The sequence below is a fragment of the Coturnix japonica genome, chromosome 5 (assembly GCF_001577835.2).
Source record: "Coturnix japonica isolate 7356 chromosome 5, Coturnix japonica 2.1, whole genome shotgun sequence".
Taxonomy (NCBI): Eukaryota; Metazoa; Chordata; class Aves; order Galliformes; family Phasianidae; genus Coturnix; species Coturnix japonica.
In genome coordinates this window covers 10,051,882-10,071,021 of record NC_029520.1, presented here as the reverse complement: position 1 = coordinate 10,071,021, position 19,140 = coordinate 10,051,882, and the positions used below count along the sequence as shown (strand labels likewise).

The 19,140-nt window shown below is 39.2% G+C and overlaps 1 protein-coding gene across 19 annotated transcripts in view; it reads right to left on the bottom strand.

Moving 5' to 3' along the window:
- The window catches only part of BRSK2 (BR serine/threonine kinase 2), a 288,040-nt gene that overhangs the window by 167,477 nt on the left and 101,423 nt on the right, over window positions 1-19,140 (bottom strand). For 6 of the 19 annotated variants that reach the window (XM_032444829.1, XM_032444831.1, XM_032444842.1 and 3 more), the window contains exon 1: window positions 4,455-4,542. The exons of 8 other annotated variants lie outside the window; for them this stretch is intronic. In XM_032444829.1, coding sequence (XP_032300720.1) covers window positions 4,455-4,530 — 76 coding nt within the window. In that variant the 5' untranslated portion in view covers window positions 4,531-4,542. Of the gene's footprint in view, window positions 1-4,454; window positions 4,543-19,140 lie in introns of those variants that run through there. 5 more of the 19 variants (XM_032444836.1, XM_032444844.1, XM_032444835.1 and 2 more) reach the window with 1 other exon arrangement.

The following is a 19,140-nucleotide window of genomic DNA, read 5'->3' as shown; positions in this document are numbered from 1 at the left end:
AACTTGATCTACATATCATATTCTTCGTGCATCCAATTCAAGGAAATTGCGGTGGCAGGGAACCTCCCCTTCAGGCAAACTCTGCTAAAAGACTTCAGGAGCACTCACCATCTACTAAGCTCAATATCTTTTGAACAAAAAGCCTAAATAATAAAAGACAGCAAATAGGAGGCAGAGGCAACTAGAAAACAGTTTCATAGGAGAGAGCATGAAAAATGGTCCATGAGTAACAAATTCCACTTTGACACGTTCTTATCTGAGGACTGTGCATTTGCATTTGCACTTCCCTTACAAGATGGCAAATTTGTCTCCCTACTCATTTTGCTTCCAACCTACTCAAATGCAAAACCTTTGATACTTCCAGCCCTCTCCACTGTACCCCAGCTGCACACAGAATTTTTCCAGAGCAGCTTAAAGGTCCTTTAAAAAAAAGTGAATAACACAAACTTCTAAATCATACCAATAAATTACAGCAGCACTGCAGACACTGAAGAGAGAAGTAGCATACACGGCTTCAAACTCAAATTTATTTAAGCCATGGCAGGAATTTATTTAAGCCTTTCCCAAAAAGGGAAGACTTGAATTCTACTTTCTGCCATGGAACAGGGCTAATCCATCTTTCTGCAAATCTAACCATGTATATTCAACATTAAACACAACTAATAAGCAAAGCGGGAAGCAGAAAGAAACAATCTAGTTCAGTTTCCTAGGGAGATGAATGGCTAACTGAGCCATTCTCAGGATTTCACTTTCCAAACTAAAAGAGCAGCTCCAAGGCCTGAAAAAAGAAAAAAAAAAAAAAAAAAGAAAAAAGAAAAAAAAAAAATCATCTCAGCAGTAGCTGTTCAAAGAGATATCTTAAAATCTCTTATGAATAAAAGTTATTTTTGTCTAAAAAGAGGCTGTTCTCTATTGCCTCCCAGCCTCCTCTCAAAAGTGCTGACAAAGAAACCTGAATGGGAATGGCACAATCAGAAAGTGCCTGTAAGGACTTGAGTTTTGCAGGTGAAGACTCACGATCAAGGAACAAGGGGGTCAAACCACATCATTTACTTCAATCAAAGATCATATTAAAAATTCTCTTTCTGAATCTTGGGTCTAGAAACACTAAGCTCAAGTAGAAGTGATGGGTAATTGCAGATCAGCTTTCTCAGCCGCTTTTCTTTTCTAACCTGATATTAACAGAGATGGCTGGGGAACTCGTAGCTGCTGATGAATAAGTGTGAGCCCAACTCAGCAATATACTTAACCAAATTCCAGTCAATGATACTGCAGAGATAAGCGGGCCTTTATAAGTATAGATTCGCTTCTCTAAAATCAGGACAAAGAGAGAGATCTGTAGCGACTGATTCACAATACATTTCATTCGAGATTACTTTTCACAATCCAGCTATTGGTAACAGTAAGATATTCTCAAATTCACCATCTTTCTGCCAAACAGTTCAGAACATTATTAAAACAATAAATGGAAAAACATTCTATCTGAAGCCTATTTTTCTATTTCTCTTTGCTTAGAACATGCTTGTCACTGCCATTGGCTTTTCAGAAGAGAATGTTTGAAAGTGCCTAATTTTAGACCTTTTCTGTTATTTTTGCTTTCTGTTCTGCTTGTCAAGCCTGAAGAATAGCAGATGTGCAGGGAAAAAACCACAAACAAAGAGCCCCATGTGGCTAATACAGTGTTTGATAAAATAAAACCAGCACAGAGAGAAGGCTTTTTTCACCCCACAACACGCAATAACACCCTCCCTGGAAAGATGCACTTCTCTTCTGGGTCACAGAACCATCTGACCATAATTTGACTTAAAAAAATAACAATAACCACCCTCATACTCTTGACCACCTCATCAGAACATAGCAGTGGAAAACATCTAGGTCACGTAATCATGTCTCATCCAATTTGGATGCATTTCTTCCTAGGATATAAATTCATTAGAGACAGCTTGTAAACAAACATATACACACACAGGCAAAATATGCAAACAGATTCTGTCTGCTCGCTCTGCATGTATATGACTACTTGACCCAGAAACCCAAGGTATCACCATCTAGTCACTGGGTTAAAATCATTCACCATAAATAACTCAAGAAATTTTGCCTCTCATCCAACTTAACAAATGTTACACAGCTTTTCAGCTTCCCCTCCAATTTATTTATTCTTCAAAGCAACCCTTAAAAAGCAAGCCTGGTGTAGTGATTCTTACTATGAACGAGTGTTCTACTCCACTAAGAATCCCAGTGGTTCCTGGGGACAACTCTTATCTCCCACTCTCTCTCTCTCTATATATATATGTATAACAGTGAGCAAGCAGTACTGAGGCCATCAGCATCTAACACAGCTTCCAAAATCAGGAGAGGGGCTTAAGAAAATGTCTGAGCATTTGGACTTCTCACAGAAAGCTACAGAAGCTTTGTGAAGAAGCAGAAAACAACGTCACATGGGAGGGATCAAAAGTATTTCCAGCTCTTTTTCTCTTAGGCACTTTTGCCCAAGACATCAACTATAGAAAGAACTGAGCCATATTAATATGATGCCAACAAAAATATAAATGTATATATTAATATATTTATAGGATTTTCTTTATGCAGTTTCTAACTAAAACCACTTCACATACCTGGGCATTTTTAAAGGGTCTTTTTATATCACTGATACAATCATCAAATCACCTATGCCAGGGTTCTCGGGGAGCCCAGACTGAAACACTATATCATGAACGTCTTTGTCATGCTCAAACATCCTATGTGGAATACTGAATTTACTGGTAATTTTCTGTCATCACTACAAATCAGAGACACAAAGTAATTAATCGGGCATACACTCTGCTCCTGCTCACTCGGCAGTCTAGCACAATTAATTACCCATGCAAGGCTTGGAAAAGTTGATCATCCCCCTTCTCCTTGTCCCACAGGAAGCACTCAGTAAATAACTCTGAACAAACACAGTACACATGTTAAGTAAATGTTCTGCCGTCCCAGGATCCTTCATTCAGGATAACAACAACAACAAAAAGATGAACAGCAAACATAGATATTTCTGTGCAAGCTAAGCAACCAAGAAACCATTTTACTGAAGACAAATGTATACACTTCTTTAGCATATGCCACACTTCATTCATATTTCCTACAGAAAATTCTTGCAACCTGAGATAGATGAATAGATTGAATAACAATCCAACTTATATTTTGTTATCCAAAACAAACCATGCTTCAATGCCATATGCTCAAGGAGCACAGGGAATCCTACACTGCCAACATTAGGCACTCCACCATTGTTGCAGTAAGCATGAGGTATCACAGGATGCATTCCCATCTGCTTTTGAATTTTGCTTCAGCTAGCAAGGCTAATAAGTTCCCCAATTATATTGTCTCACCAGTTGCTGTAAGAGTAGTATGCAAGTCAAAAGCAACATGGCTAGCACTTTCTGTCCACAAAGACAACAGCAGCGGGAATGCAAGGACAGACAGGAAGCGTCTGAGATGCCTGATGGGAAGACAGCTCATACTGTAGCCTTCAAAGTCTCAGCCAGAAGCAGCATTGCTAAGCAGATGCCTTAGAGGGATGACACTGAGGACAAGGGGTCCCTGCAGGCTCCAGCAGCTGTGAGGTTACACTGTAAAATGAAGCCCTCCCTGGGAGAAAGACCATGTGATTGGACCACTTTGGGAACAGGCCAAAGACTCAGCTGTGATGAAGACAATAACTGCTGTTTTCTCAGTTGCCCCTGCTCAGATAAGAAAAACTAGAAAGTCAAGCCAAGTCAAGTGACCTTTCCTCTGACAGCTACTGGGTAAGACAGCATTATCCTTCTCTGAATGGGTGGCACGTAGAATCTACAGGCTTTCGAAAGACAGCTCGCCTTCTAGGTGCTAAAGTCTTGTTTCTAATGAAAAGAAGCTCACAGTAGTAGATTCACATCTCAGTTACACATGAACAAATGGCATACATAAGTATATATATAAGTACATACATAAATGTATATATTAAAGACTTCATTTACATGTCACAAGACAGACTCAGTCCTACTGTATTTAATTTTAAAAAAATATTAAATTTTTTATCTTATATTTTGAAAATATAAGTAGTGAAACATAGGATAGCCCATAAGATTCAAAGGAGCTCTTTAAAATGCCATTTCTGTATGCTTTCCTAAATTTAATTAAAAATAAAATAAATGCATTTTTTACTTTTTCTTTACAGTAATTAATACACTGGGGGCCTAAGGACCCTTATTAGCACTGCGGGAATTTATGTTTGTGGTAGCAGTGTTGTTCCTTTTTTCCTTCAGAAAGATATTCAAGAATCAGAGGAGAAACTCTTTGAAGTATGCGGTAGGGACTTCTGCCCACTCCCTATGCATAACTCTACCAGCATCATCGGACCGAGATGCAGTTTTCCCCTGCAGCCTTCAGCAGCATGAATCTTACATCAGTCAGATGGGGGGGGGGAATCTCACCCAGCACCGTAGATCCACTGCAGCACAGGATGAGAGAAGTGATGTTCTCAAGGGTTTGGCAATTCTGAGCGCTCATCGCATCACAGGTATCTAAAGTGGATCCTGTGATGTCACTTAGTCTATGACACATCACAATCCACATATGCATAAACTAAGCTGGCAGTGAAAAGGTGGGAAGAGTAATTTTCCTTTCACTGTAAATAATCTATTTAGGAGACAAAAGCTCCTCAGACCTTACATAAATGTTAGCCACTGAATCTAGACAGGATTTCAAATACATTACTCAAGTATACAAATGCGGATGTGGGGAAGGCAGGGAGTCATTTTTAGAGCAGCACAAAGCATCTCAAATGCTGGTTTCAAGTTCCAGAGTGCCAGACACTTGAAAATCTGAGATCCTGGCCGTGGAAAAGGCAGAAAGCACCCCGGTCTCAGTTCAACAAAACAACCAGGCCCACATTCACCCAGCACTGTATATGCACCCACAGCCACTAAGAGAAATTACTTGAGTGGAATATTGCTCCGATCCCTCCACACTTTCAAAGCCAGCAGAAGGCAATGACACAAAGTTAACTGGAACCACTCAGGGCAATCAGTACAAGACAGGACTTCTGATCTCATACCATGAACTGTCTTTCATCTCTTTGCCAGAGAAACAAAGGAAAAGTGTTTGGATGTGTGTTCTGGATAGTAATGGAAGCTGTGACAGCATATGCTTGGGAAGTAGTAGCCGCATAGGTGAGAAATGTACCACCCTTTCCATCTTTGCTTGTTATGGTTTCATAGTAAATGAGACAAATTTCCTCTGGACAAGAAAACAGGTCCTCAGCACTCTATTTTACAAACACAGAGGGATTCACACAGAAAAATGAATGTAGGACAGTCTGAAGGGCATGTTTTTCTAACTTGGTTCAAAACATGGTGAAGGAGAATATTTTTACTGTTCTGTCTAAACAGATAACTATTTTGACCCAATTACACATGGCTGGCATTGAGACTTACACAATGGTAAGTCTCTTACACCGTCTGGGCCTTTGACTGTCACATGTCTTTTGAGGAATGAGCTACAACCAAGAGCTCACAGAATGGGAGACCTGAGTTAATGCTTGAACAACATTGAGAATAAAGAACCTAAATTCTCCCATGTTACTTGTAAAGACACCCCAGTCAAACAGGAGCAGAAATAAATGTGTCTTAAGAGGAGAAAGGGAAGGAATGTTCTATCAAACTACCTGTGCAGTTCTTACAGTTCCTGTAGACAAGAAGAGCAGCTCTCCCAAAGTGGTATTTGAAGTCTTGCATTACTATATCCTGATCAGCAATTATGCCTTACAATACCAAGCAATTTTTTGCTTTCCCTTGGGCTATTTGGCAATGAAGTATGAGGCAGAAAGGCAGAAGCCCAGTTTTCATGAGCTTTAGGGCTAAGGATAGCAGAAACCAGTTTTGACAAGTTAGCCATGCAAATACTATGTGCCAGTCGTTGAGCAAGTATCTCTGTGCTGCTCTCCTGTGTCACTTTTACAGAGTCTGATGGATTGCGACATCCTTCATATCCATAGTTAAGCTAAACTCACTTCAATCATGCTATAAAACAAACAAAATAACCACCAAACTTGCAGCACTTAAGCCAAATAAATACTAACAGTTCAGAGAAGTAAAACATTTACAAGCAAATCCAGATACTCAACACAGCATGAATCCCAAAGCCCTCTGCTCGTCTTACCGACAGTGTCCCCAGCAGCCTGGCACAGCTGTAAGCTACATTTCTGATCCCTCTTGCAGCCTCCATAGCACACATTCTTTACCTTAGCAGACACTGTGTGCAGGTAGAGCATTGCACTACATCAGAGTTTTTTGGTTGTCTACAACTAGCGTAAGGGATGTTAAGTATACATATACCACCTGAGGCAATACAGGCCTGGCAACTTCTGGGCATCACCATACTAAACTCTTACAGCAGTCAGCTAGAAGAAGGAATGAGAAGATTAGTATGCAACAACTGGATTAGGTCTCACGTTGTAATTAGCCATGTAAAGTTTAAATAACATTTGCCAGAAGACTTCACCTCTCATTCAATAAACACAGTTTATTGCCAGTGTTGAGGCTGAAATCCAGTGTCTCCACTGTACTCTGTGATGGAGGACAGGTAATATGCTGCAGCCAGAAATCAAGCAGGCTCTCTCCAGATGGACACTAAACTCTGTATCATTCAAAGTAGGAAACAACTGATCGTACAGCTTTCTACCTGAAATGGTAACACACTGCATAGAGCAGTGATGTCTATTGACATCATTTAGGAGGTAGAAATGTAAGGAAGCCACAGTCACAGAGCCCACAAAACAACCCAGCAGCAGTACTATTATCTATTCCTACAGAGAAGTGAGCCTAACATATTTGTAGTAGACAAGAAATACTCTGGTAGATAAGCACAAGATAGTCTGGCAGACAAGTAAATATTTTAAATTTGGTGGTAAATTCTTCCTTTCACAACGCCTTACCTTTTCCACAGGTGTGAAAAGTGTTCAGTTTCATAAAGATCAAAGACACAAATTGAGTATAATACCAGAAAAGAAATGAGAGGGATGGGGGCCGCTAATTTTCAGTTACATTAACACCCCTCTGCTTCTAAGATCTTTATTATAAACTCTTGAGGGGTATCAGAAAGCTCCAGTTTGCTTTCTCATAACATTCTCCCTGTGTCATTGCACCTAACAACACAGAAAGCTTTAGAAATGTTTTCACTTTATTTTCTACTACTAGATGCCTCATTGTTTAATAACTTCATCATTTTACAGTTATTTGCATTCAGAATAATCTGTACATCAAACTCAAACAAAACAGCACAAAATGAGGATAGAGAAAAATAATTATTTAGTATGGTCTGGAGTAGTAACTCAGTTTAGTATGATATAATTCAGCAAAAGAAAATGGAGGTTAAGTATCTCAGGAACCGTATTTTAGCAGCAAGAACCATGAGACTAAAAAAAATCCCCCCAACAGAAAAGGTGGAATCCCTTTCTCTTACTGTTGAAACAGGACAGAGTTTGGCAGCAGAGAGTATAACATACGGAACCATCAGTGAAAAGAAGGCAACCCAAACCAGCTTCCACTTCTCTCCTGTTTAAGTGACTTGCAACCTGAGCAGAGGAAACCCTTGAAGGAGTATCTCATAACCCACCTCTGCTGACTGCATGGCCCAGCCTGCCATGCACACAAGGGCCAGAGCTTGTCACCCAACTTGCTGAATTCAATAGCAAAGACCTTCATTGGTGCACTGACACTGGGAACATTTAAGTACAATCCCATATTCCAGCAGGACATGGGTACCATGAACACATCTCGGGATCTCATTCAAATTTACTCAAATTGCAGATGCTTAATTATATTCCCATCTTAAACTTGCTTCTGACTTCTGTGCCAAACTGCCTCCCTGAACTGCAGCCCTTCTGTATAAGATGATTACAGAAATCATCTTATGGCTGGACTGGGTAATCCTGTGGGTCTTTCCAACCTTGGTGATTCTACAATCTCTGATCATCTATCTCTATGCATATATATATACACATATGTATACATACATACATATATATACACATACATACATGTGTCTATGCATATATACATATGCATATAGATGCATATATATACATGCATCTATATATGTATATGCACCCATGTATTTACCTTATATATATCTATATTAGTAAATGATATACAATTATTATTTACTATTAAACCATATATAATTTATCTCCTGTAGCCACTATGTTCTGTGCTTTCCAATTCATTGAAGGAGGACACATACTAAGAACCTCTTTTTTTTTTTTTCCAAACACTGTGAAGTTTGTTAAGTGAAGACATCTCAAAATGAAGAAAAATACGGTGTGATCATCCCCAAAATAAAACTTAAAAGAAGTACTGGGAGTTTATCTATTTATTTACGTTTACCAGCAGATTTTAACTAACTGATTCCACAATAGCCATACAAATGTTTGCCTTTATTTTGCATACAAGAAGACTGAGGCTCACACAGTTCAGACAACTCGCCCAAACTCATCGAGGAAAGGTAGCAACGAAGATTCACATGTGGTTAGGAACATATCTCATTTATTTCTATCTAAGATTTTATTACACTCTGGAGTGCTGTATTTTAGTTCTTTACAATACTTGCAATCAATAAATCCTCCTCTTTTTTTATGTCAGATGGGATTTGTGACTTTCACCATTACAGAAGTAGAGAAATGAAGACACAGAGGTATATGCTGACTTGGTCAAAGCAAGTTACCCAAGGGAGTTTATGCCTGCGGCAAGAACAGAACGGGACCCCCAGAGTCCCAGCACTTACCTTCATGTCACCCCTTCCCTATGAAATGTGTTTTCCTTATTCACTTTTTCTTTTCTAAGCAGCTCTAATAATCAATGAGACTTTCTTGGAGATTCTCTCACTATATTTTCCATCAAAAAGGCACTGATATGTGCAAGAACAAAATCAAATTGATTTCTAAAGTGTGAAAGAATAGCATTGATTCATGAGACGACCACCAGAAATGGGGTAAGAGGAAATACGACAGCCTAATACATCCCTCTAGATCATCACCAAAAGAAGCCACCTTGCACTGAAGCTTTCTCTTTTACCACAGCACCACAGTGGCACTGCACATAGCCACTTTCTATAGTATGAGGACAAATGAAATCTGGGCTACAGAGTCCTGCCTGGCTCAACCATCACTGCATCACAAAATGCTGCATGTACAACAAACCCCTTAATCTGACTCACATTCCTACAGCTTCTCTTTAACTGTCTCAGGGTGAGCACAGAAAACTCTGGCACAAACAGACCTAAGGAAGTCTGTGCTTGCTGCAGAGTGCCTCAGAGACCACTTCCCAGCCTCTGGGTATTAAAGCTCGATGCAAGAAAAATTGCTATGCAATAGTAAAAGTTGACACTTTTTTCTTTTAAACCTTTTACTCCAGCAAATAGCTCACAGAAGACCAAACTGTTTGATGTTTTAATGTTGCAATATATATCCTACGGCACGAGCTGGATTTAAGGAACTAGCTACAGCTTTACTCAGTGCTTACAGTAATCAACCTTAAGTAACTTCATGGTATAAAGATGGCAGAGAAATAGCATTAAGATGTGGCCAGAGGAAAGTTTTCCTAACTGCTGATCAAGGAAGAAAGGCAGGCCTGCAGCCAGCTTCTGAAACACCCACTGGGACTTCAATACATCACAGTCTGAGTCCATGTGTGGTCAGGTTGTACAATGCACAGCTGGCCTATGGGAATGAACCACCCTTTCATATGTCTCTGCGAACAAACCCCCTAGTCCTCCAAATCACCTTTACTGCATGGGGAAAGGCAGGAACCAGCTCCTCCTCTGCTGGCTTAAACCTCATGCCATCCTGAGCAGCAACACACAAAGACAAAAAGGAGGTGAAATAACAAGATCCTCTGATAGAAACAGACTTGGAAAGAAAATAAATAAATTTAAAAAAAAGGCCTATAAATAAAGCAGCACTGAAAACAAGTTATGCGTGTGTGCTGGTATAATGGCACATTTGAGTAGGGACAAGAATTTGGATATTTCTCAGTCATGATAACAGAGATGAGGTTCTGCTCTGGAAATTCTTTTCTTGGCACAGAAATTGTTGCTCACGCCCTACTTTCAGGATCTGTGCATGAAAATTTTCAGCAGTGATGGGCATTTCAGCTTCTGAGGAAAACCAGAAAGAATGCATAACATCAACGTTTTGTGCTGGTATAATCTCCCTTTGAATTACAGCCCTTAAGCAGCCATTTTATGTCCTGTTTTTCATCTATAGTAATTTGGCCAAAAAATAATCATTTGCTTTTAATCACTGACATAAACTCTAACTACATATTTTCAAAATTACTTCCTTGCTTAGTAGCTGAGCTGCCCTCGTGCAGCAAGCCTCTGTTGGTGGTTAGTTACCTGTTCTAATTGCATACTGAAGGTGAAGGGGAGATTTCAAACTCCTCTTCTGCTGTGGTGCCTGACAGGCTGAAGCTCATTTACAACATTAGGGTTTTATTCATAACGCAGTATTTTTATTACACATTTCCAAACCACAAAACAATTTAACGATAAAACTGTCAAGATACAAACCCTGCATTTTGAAATCTGCCTTCTGCCACAACCATCTCATTACATTATCAAAATGGAAAAACTATTAAGATTAAATTACGTTTTACCATTTACTCGCTGCCAGTTGATTATTTATCTTTTTTTTCCCTCAGTTTGGACAATGGATGAAGACACATTCATGTTTGTTACATTTTAAGCACCGAGCTGTATTTCCAGCTTCATGGAGAAATACTTAGACTAAAATCTTCCAAATTTTTCCAATCCTCTGTGCTCCCTACCAATTTCCACATGCAAGAAAAAGTATGAGCAACACTGCTGTAGATTTATTTAAATTCTTACCATGAAAGATCAATTCAATCTTACAGAGCTTTGAAGATTCAATTCTGAAGCTTTATTTGCTTTATTTGATACTAAGGCTAAGTAGGCAATTTTTTGGTGCCTCAGTTTTCCCAATTACACAGAAAGGCACGGTTTCTTTTTGTACCTTCCCATTCTCAACATGTTCACTGCACAGTACCAATGCAGTACAAAAAAAATAATCATCCTATGTGATATTGCCATTTACAAGCTAAAATTAGAAATTTTGCTTTCACTAATCATGTTGCTCCAGCATCTCAAAAATACAAATTCACCTTCTTACTGGAAAAAAATTGTAAATCCCCAGGACAATGAAGTTTTTTCTGGATTGACTGAATCCACAGAAAGCACAGATTTAGAATTATAACGACGACTCAAGCGTAACCGTAATGAAAACTGACAGTAAGTAGGTGTATTCAATCCAAGAAAGAGAAAAACAGCAAAGCGTGATGCATATAGAAAACATTCCGAAAGGTAACCAAGAAAATAAAATCAAATGAAGGATGATTCTTGTTTGTAAAGAATCTTTTCCATCAAGAAATGAAATCAGGACCCATGAATCCAAAAGCAGGAAAGTAGCCTACTGAGCCAAGCTAAATGTGCCTTTCTGGCACAAGTGATCTGACACCCGTAAACAGGAGAGTAGGAATGAAAGCTGCATATATGAATGGACTCCTTTTTATACCCTTCAGATTTCTTATCCAAGTGCTATCTGGACCAGACGCTACTTTTCATCTTTAAATAATGGAAACCAAAGATGCTCAAAGCACAGCCTCATTCAGTCAACGCTTTCCTCTGTTCTCACCTTCCATGTGTAATGGGTTGCAGTTCTCAAGCAGGTCTTTTGCCAGGCTTCAGTAGGTGTTAAGACCTAATTCAGCACTGCATGAAAGCAAACTCCTTGTGCCAAGTCAACGTTCAGCTCCCTTGTTAAATGAAGATCTAAAAAGTTATGGAAAATGACCTATAAAGAACTAGACTGTATCATTCACAGATATCGCCTAATTTAAGAGATGCACAGTCTATGCAAAACCATGCATACCATTACAGAAATCTGTAAAAGAGGAAGTGCAAAAGAGCTCCATGCTAATTCTTGTCTATGTATATGGCTGCATAGCATCAAGTCAGATCCATCTCTCAGCAAACTGTTTTCAAGCAAAATAACAAAAAAGGAAAAGGCATTTATCTACCTTCAGGATTGCAATTCTGGCACTTCTTGGGTTAGTTGATGCCTTTCAGGAAAAGAAATAAAAATTAAACAAAAAAAAAAATTCCAAGATCATCCTATTGCTGTTCTTACAAAAAAAATTAACTTTCTCATCTTTGCAGAAATCCACTTGTTGGCAAAAAGCAAATACAGAGATTTCAGTTTCAGGAGTATTGCTCTGGGAAAGCTGAAAATGACAGCTTGGGTTGCTGATGAAAATGCCACCTCAACCTTAAACATAACATTGGTACAGTGGGACTGTAATGAAATGATTAAGTGGCTGCTGGCTGAAGGGAGACAGAGGATTGAGTCAAGTAGAAAAGGCACACACAAACTGCTATTTCTTTGTTTTCTAAAGATTTGAAAAAAGACCAAAAGCATTACTTCCCCACATGAAAGAATTCTTCCCCTGTATAAAAAAGAGGGTGTTGGCTGGAAGAAGGACAGAATTAAGTGTTCAGATGGCAGGATTGTAAATCATAGAGATTTACTATCTCCTTAACAGGAAGGACATGGCACATGAGCAATACTTGCTATTTTGGATGCCAGAACTGTTAGCATGCCAAAATTAATATCATAAAACTGTCATTAGCACTATTAAACATGTTACACTCACTAATATAAATTGTTTCCTTCTCTACCATTAAAACTGCTTTTTGCTGTCCATACATCTCTGTGACACACTCCAAAACTTTTAATATTTACTACTTCATACGGAAAAAGAAAACCATCCCCAATGCTTTGAGTGCATATCACATTTTTTGGTTTTGTGATTTTTCCAGTTTTATGATTCCTTACATTTAGACTAACAGAGGAAGCTGGAAAGTAGCAAAGAGAGAAGAAACAACAGAGTATGAAAATAGCGATTACTACTAATGTAGGTCTCCGCATTCAACTAAGACTCTTACAAAGAAAATTCAAAAGGCTTTTCTCTCTTAAGAATGGACCTAAAATATAGCTTAAAATATAAAAATAAAAATAACTACCTCATGGCACTATTTGCTCAGATCTGTAGACAAAAGGGAGCTTGTGATGTCAGGACCCTCCTGCAATTTAACAGCAGTGAACAGGAACAGCCCCTCCAATCTGCTGTCGTGAACTCTCAGCACTATGGGCCTTCTGCTGTAAAAATGTTCTACTATTGTTTACTAAATTCCAGTAGAAACAGAACACTGTCTACACACTGCAGGAAGCACAGGGAAGCCAAACAGACCTACAGTGGGTCAATCTGCTCTCAGATGGGGGCAGAAGAGCAGGTGATTGCCTGAGAGCCAAGTGACCAAGGCAGAGCAAGGAACTGCATCCACAGCAGCGGTTATAACCACTGCCTAACTGAGAGTTATTTGAGACAGTTTGGCAGTAAAATACACAAGGTTTTAAAGTTCTGAATTATTTCATATTCCCATAGGACTGTTTCAAGAATCCATTTACTATCTTATCATGAGTTCAGAGGACTCAAGCTTAGACAGGCAGAGATTTCTGATAGCGCACACTTGATGCACTTTTCATAGGCTGTACTCAGTAGCCTTGTGTAGACATATAGCTTCTGTAGCCACGTGCTAGTTTTCTTTTACCTGTAGTTAATGTCTCTCACATTTACCCCTTATAATCTTTCCAGCATTTCTTTGGAGCTGAAAAATATGCTTTTACTCTTTTGTTTATTCCTTTACTCTTTTCTCAAAGGTTTTTCCCAGCTGGTTTCAATTACCAAAACAAAATACTTGAAAAATCTAGATAAAAATAAGGGGTTCCTTCACTGCAGGTAACACTGCAGTGCCCCTTCTAGCCACCATATCAGAACAAAAGAATGTGAAACAACATATGGCTCTCAGGTTGCATGAGGAATGAAAAACAGCAGCCAAGGCACTTCAGTTCATGCAAAACAGAAGAAAAAAAATGCCTGAAAAAATGCTTTAAAATATTTTATTAAAAACATTTTTATCTACTTTTAGTATCCTTATGGAAGTTAGCTCCAAATGATTCAGAACATCTTCATCTCTAAATAATTCTGGTAGGATAGAAGACACTTTTCAGATAGTATTTCTGTGGACAAACCACCAAGGAAGTAAGTGCCTGTTGAGCTGAAGCCTGGTAGATTTTTGTAATATGACTGGCTGGCATGGTTGTCTAAAATAGTGAAGAAGTAACTTCAGTACTAGAAGATTCTTTCTAATGTCTTGGTTTAAGCTATGATATTGTCATGATCATGGACTTTTGTAAAAAGTATAAGTTGAAAACATTACAATCCTAAAATCAAAGTTGCTGGGCCATTAGGCAACACACAATAGTTGGGATTTACTACTGTTTGTGACTATTTGAATTTTCTCAACACAAATTTCCTGGCTATCTGGGGATGTCCCGGCAGACGGGAGACTGGCAAATGTGATGTCCATCTTCAAAAAGGGCCAGAAAGATGATGCTGGTAGCTACAGACAGTTGCTAGTTAGGATAGCATGGTTAGGTCACTGTTGGATTTGATGATATCTTTAAGATCTTTTCCAACCTGTGTGATTCTATGAAATCTCTTTTTGATAACCAATGAGAGCTGAGACAATAATAGTTGGTATCGCTAGACGTATTACTTAATTACAGCAAACTGTATTTTTCTTTCTATTTTCTTCTTGAAAAAGAAAAAGGACTTTAAAGTTCAAAAAAAGAAAATTCCTACTCTTTCATTCCTCGTTGCTAGTTACTGTAAAATCCAGCTTCCAAAATCAGAGGCTGAAAGGTCAAAACTGAAACCTGACTTTTGAACTTTCTATAACCATGAAAAATTGACTTCGATGAAAGACTCAAACTTGAGTTGCAGTAGCAGCTTTCATGAGCTGTGAGTAAGAAGGAGTGTGAAAAATCCATCTCAGCTTGTTTGAAGATAACATGCTTTGGGGCTATTAACATCTCTGCTAATCTGTCTTTCACACCCAAACAATAATAGAGAGGGATAACTATGTGGTGGAAGAAATAAGGTAAAGGACTGAAATGTCATTTGTGAAAAGCGGAATTATGAGGGTGTATTTGTTATTTCAGCACTTGATTCTGTGCAGCTTCCCTCAGCCTCTCACACATCCACATACATATCCTGGAAAACAAATTACTCTAAGAAGCTCTGCTGAAAATACCAGCCAAGTGCTTGCAAAAGAATGACAGGACCAACCCCTTGGTTGCAATGAACTAGACTGCCTAAGCCAAACAAAACACTACAGATATTTCACTTTTTCAGTGCATTAAGCAAATACATAGAGAAACAGAGAAACGGATGTTGTTGACCTGGACTCAATGATCTTTATGGTCCCTTCTAACCCAGGATTATTTTATGATTGTACAAATGCATCTGACCACAGGTGACCATTGAACACCAGAGTGTATAAATAACCTGCTTGGAATATCCACTTCTCAGAGTCAGTTCCAGCTCCTGGACCTCTGTAACTCTACCTTCTCTACAGTTGTCTTACTTTTTTCTCTTGTGTAACACAATTTTTAGCCAAGCAATTTCTAAAAACTAACAAGACTGCCTTGAATGGCAATTTACACTTCAATGTTTTTCAGCAAAATACAACAATGACAGACTCTGAAAACAAGTCACTTCCCTCAAAGAGGGGAAAACTGAATCAGAAAATAAACTGTGAAAAAGCATGTTTCATCCTGTTGCTTGCCGAATCCTGAGGAATGTTATTAATTGCACAATGACTGCTACCATGAGAGAACTTGCCATCTGAAACAGGTGCACAAAGGGATCACCAAGAACTACCTTGTAGCCCACTAACGAGTGTATTGCTACAAGGGACAGAAATTAATTTCTGTTTCAAAGGCTTACTTCTCCCGATCTTGTTTCTTCACTTGTTTGTTTTGTTTCTCCCCTTCCCTCCCCTCAACTCGCTGGAATTGCTTTATAAACCTGTAATTCTCTATTGCATTAAAATCGAGGAAATCTATTCCTGGAAAGGTACAGACAGTTACTTCTTCATTTTCCATTAAAAGAAAATGAAACCAAACTGTGCTCGCTCAATAATATAGAATAGGAGAGCATATAATTAAGTCAGAAAACAGAACACCTCCTGTTTTTTATATTTGGTGAGGTTCCTATGCTCCTGAAGCAGCTCTTCCATACTTATTATCTTTCAAATGAACTCTTGTTCTAAAGCTAGCTTTTTGTTTTTTCTCTATGTTAGTTTTGTTGTTTGTTTTGGGATCAAAGGAGGGGGGGAGAAGAGAGAGGGTTATAAAGCCCTGAGGCCTACCAGCGCAACACAACCATTTGCAACCCCAACAACACAAAGTTTCCATTATAACCTAATAAACTCATTAAGATATACCAATAGGCACAAAGTCTAGACACACTTCTTGATGCTGGCTGCAGCAGTTCACATCTTGACTAATATTACCAAGGCAGCATTTGGCAGATTTAATCATGCCACTAAATTCAAGGGGCAGCAGAGGTGTAGAAGTAGTTGTGGCCATAGTTCATTCCATCAGTTAGGCTTATGACCAGCTGATATAGTGGATCACAACTTCTTGACCTCACTGGAAGGGTTTCATATATTATGAAATACTGTTGCCCTGTTCTTGAAAAGACAGCAGTTATAAGGGAAACAATGACAGTAGCTACTCTTACAGACAAGTTTCTTGCCTTGATGTTTCTAGCGCCCATTTCCTTGTTAATCTGGTGTATTCTACTGTTGTGCTATTCATCAACCTGCATCACAGTCATTCGGTTTGAATTTAACTTGACACAGTAAGAGATGCAATAATAAAACAAAGTGCAATGCTGTAGGAGTTCTCCCAGCCGGCAACGCTGGGAATGCAATGCTTCTCTCTCAGAAGTATCCATCCATTATCACTCAGCATACTACTAGAAAATGTTACCTAAAATACAAGAAGCCGCTTTGATGTGCAGTCTGTTCAAAACCACACCTGTCAACAAAGCTACCTGAAACCTCTGCCAGTGAGGGTCTGACCCTGCAGTGCCCATGGACACCACGGACAAAGTGTTTGTACAGACTCAGCACAGGCTAAAATCCTGAAAAACACTGTTGCCTACTGAAAAGTGAAAAATTCATCCGTTTGCCAGGAAAAGCCCTGATGCTTCAGTGCTGCAGCACAGACGTGGAATCAACACTTAATGAAACAGAAAAAGTGTTAGACACTACACAAGAATAGTTATCATAAAAAGCTGGAGGCCATCCCATACATATTCAAAAGGACTTAGATAATTTATTTGACCTATGCTCCAGAGCACAGAGCGTTGCTTCTGGTTTATCATTTACAATACATAATGGCAAAACATCCCCACTCGGTGCCACAGAATGAAAGCAGAATACATCCTACTCAAACATTCTCTTTTTTCTAGCTGAGAGAGGAGGAAAAAGTAGGAAGGTAATTAAAAACTAGTAACAAAAATAATATAAATTACAAGCTGTATGAGGTCCAGATCACAGCGCAACTTCAAATGTAGCATTAGAAGTCCAGAGAAGAGAGATCAAAAGTAAATGCAAATATAAATAAATAAAACCAAATACTCACCCCACCTTCTGCTTGTTCATGGGTAAGGAATACTGCTATGCTACATCCTAATTTACAATAGATTGTATCAGGACTTGGGGACCCAAACCTTTGCAGTGGTCTTCCAAATGTGTACTATCCAAGACGAGTTGTAAATTCGGAGAGAGAATAAATTAATTGCTCCTGATTAGTGATGGGGCTTCAGAAAAGTGATGGAACACATGGGTACAGCAACAAGATAGGAACAATCACCAACTGACTTAGTTCTGAAGTCTCCCAACCCTGCTGCTGGTGCACCCAGGATCACTGAACACAGCACCAGGGAAAAGCCTGCTTTGACTCGCAGTGACCATGCACCTCCCCAGTGAGCCCATAGCAGTGTGGCAGGCAGTGCGGCAGGCAGCGTACAAGAGTATCTCCTGCCAGGTGCCAGCTCCACCAGTACTAGCACAGAACAGGACATCTGGTGACTGACAAGGAGCCACTGATCCTAAACATGTTGTGTTTAGCAATTCATCATCTTTTAACTCTCTTCTGCTAAATGGATGCAGCTTCCAACAAAGCCTTAGCCTGGGTTTTGCAGCCTGTGCTCTACCCAGGTCAATGTGTACAGCACCAATGACAAAGGCCAGCAGTTTGTAAATGCTGACAGATGAGAAAACTAGAACTCAGACTCCAGTGCTTGATAGTGACAGTACCTCCTTGCTAAATTGTGTATCAGTGCCCTTAATGCTGTTCTGTCCCTCTCACTTCTGCCTGCTCACACTCCAACGAACCTTGGAGGAAGAAGTACAGCTCTTAAGCTGTTACAAAACCTTAAGACTAATGAAAGCTAGAAGCAAACACCAAGGAGAAGTAGAGGTGATACATTCAGGCCCACTTGTTTCACTCAGCCAACACAAAGGAGCTAGATAAAATTGGGAAATTTGTCTTAAAGTCTTAATCTAATAAACTTCATCAGGCCTGCAAAAAGATGAGGAACTGCTGACTGGCCTCATCGAGCAAATTCTCTAAACCTGTCAGGAGAAAAATGTTCTCCCTCTACAGTTCACAAGGAACAGATAAGGACTCACAAAACCGCAACTGGCATCTATTTATTCTTACCCATTGAATTCTTTATATATGCACAATGCCTGGCATGATGAAAGGCACAAGAACTAAAGTGCAGAAAACTATTAAGTTAAAGCAACAATCCCATAAAGTGCTTTATTCCCACTTAACACAAAAATGAGGCTCACGGAAATTCAATGGCTTGCTCAGGATTACACTGGAATTTTCCGAAGTGATGAGGAGAGAAACCAGAATTGAAACCTCTATTTGTTTCTCCTTCTCAACTGTCCTTAAGCATGAACAGCAAGATGGCATATGTGGCCAGTAACAAATATTGTGAGATAAGAAAAGACACTGGAATAAGCAGGAAGACAATGTACAGTTTCCACACAAGAGGATATAATGTTTCCTTCCCTTCTATTTCCCATGGAAAGCAATAAGCATTCCTTGACACTTCCTTA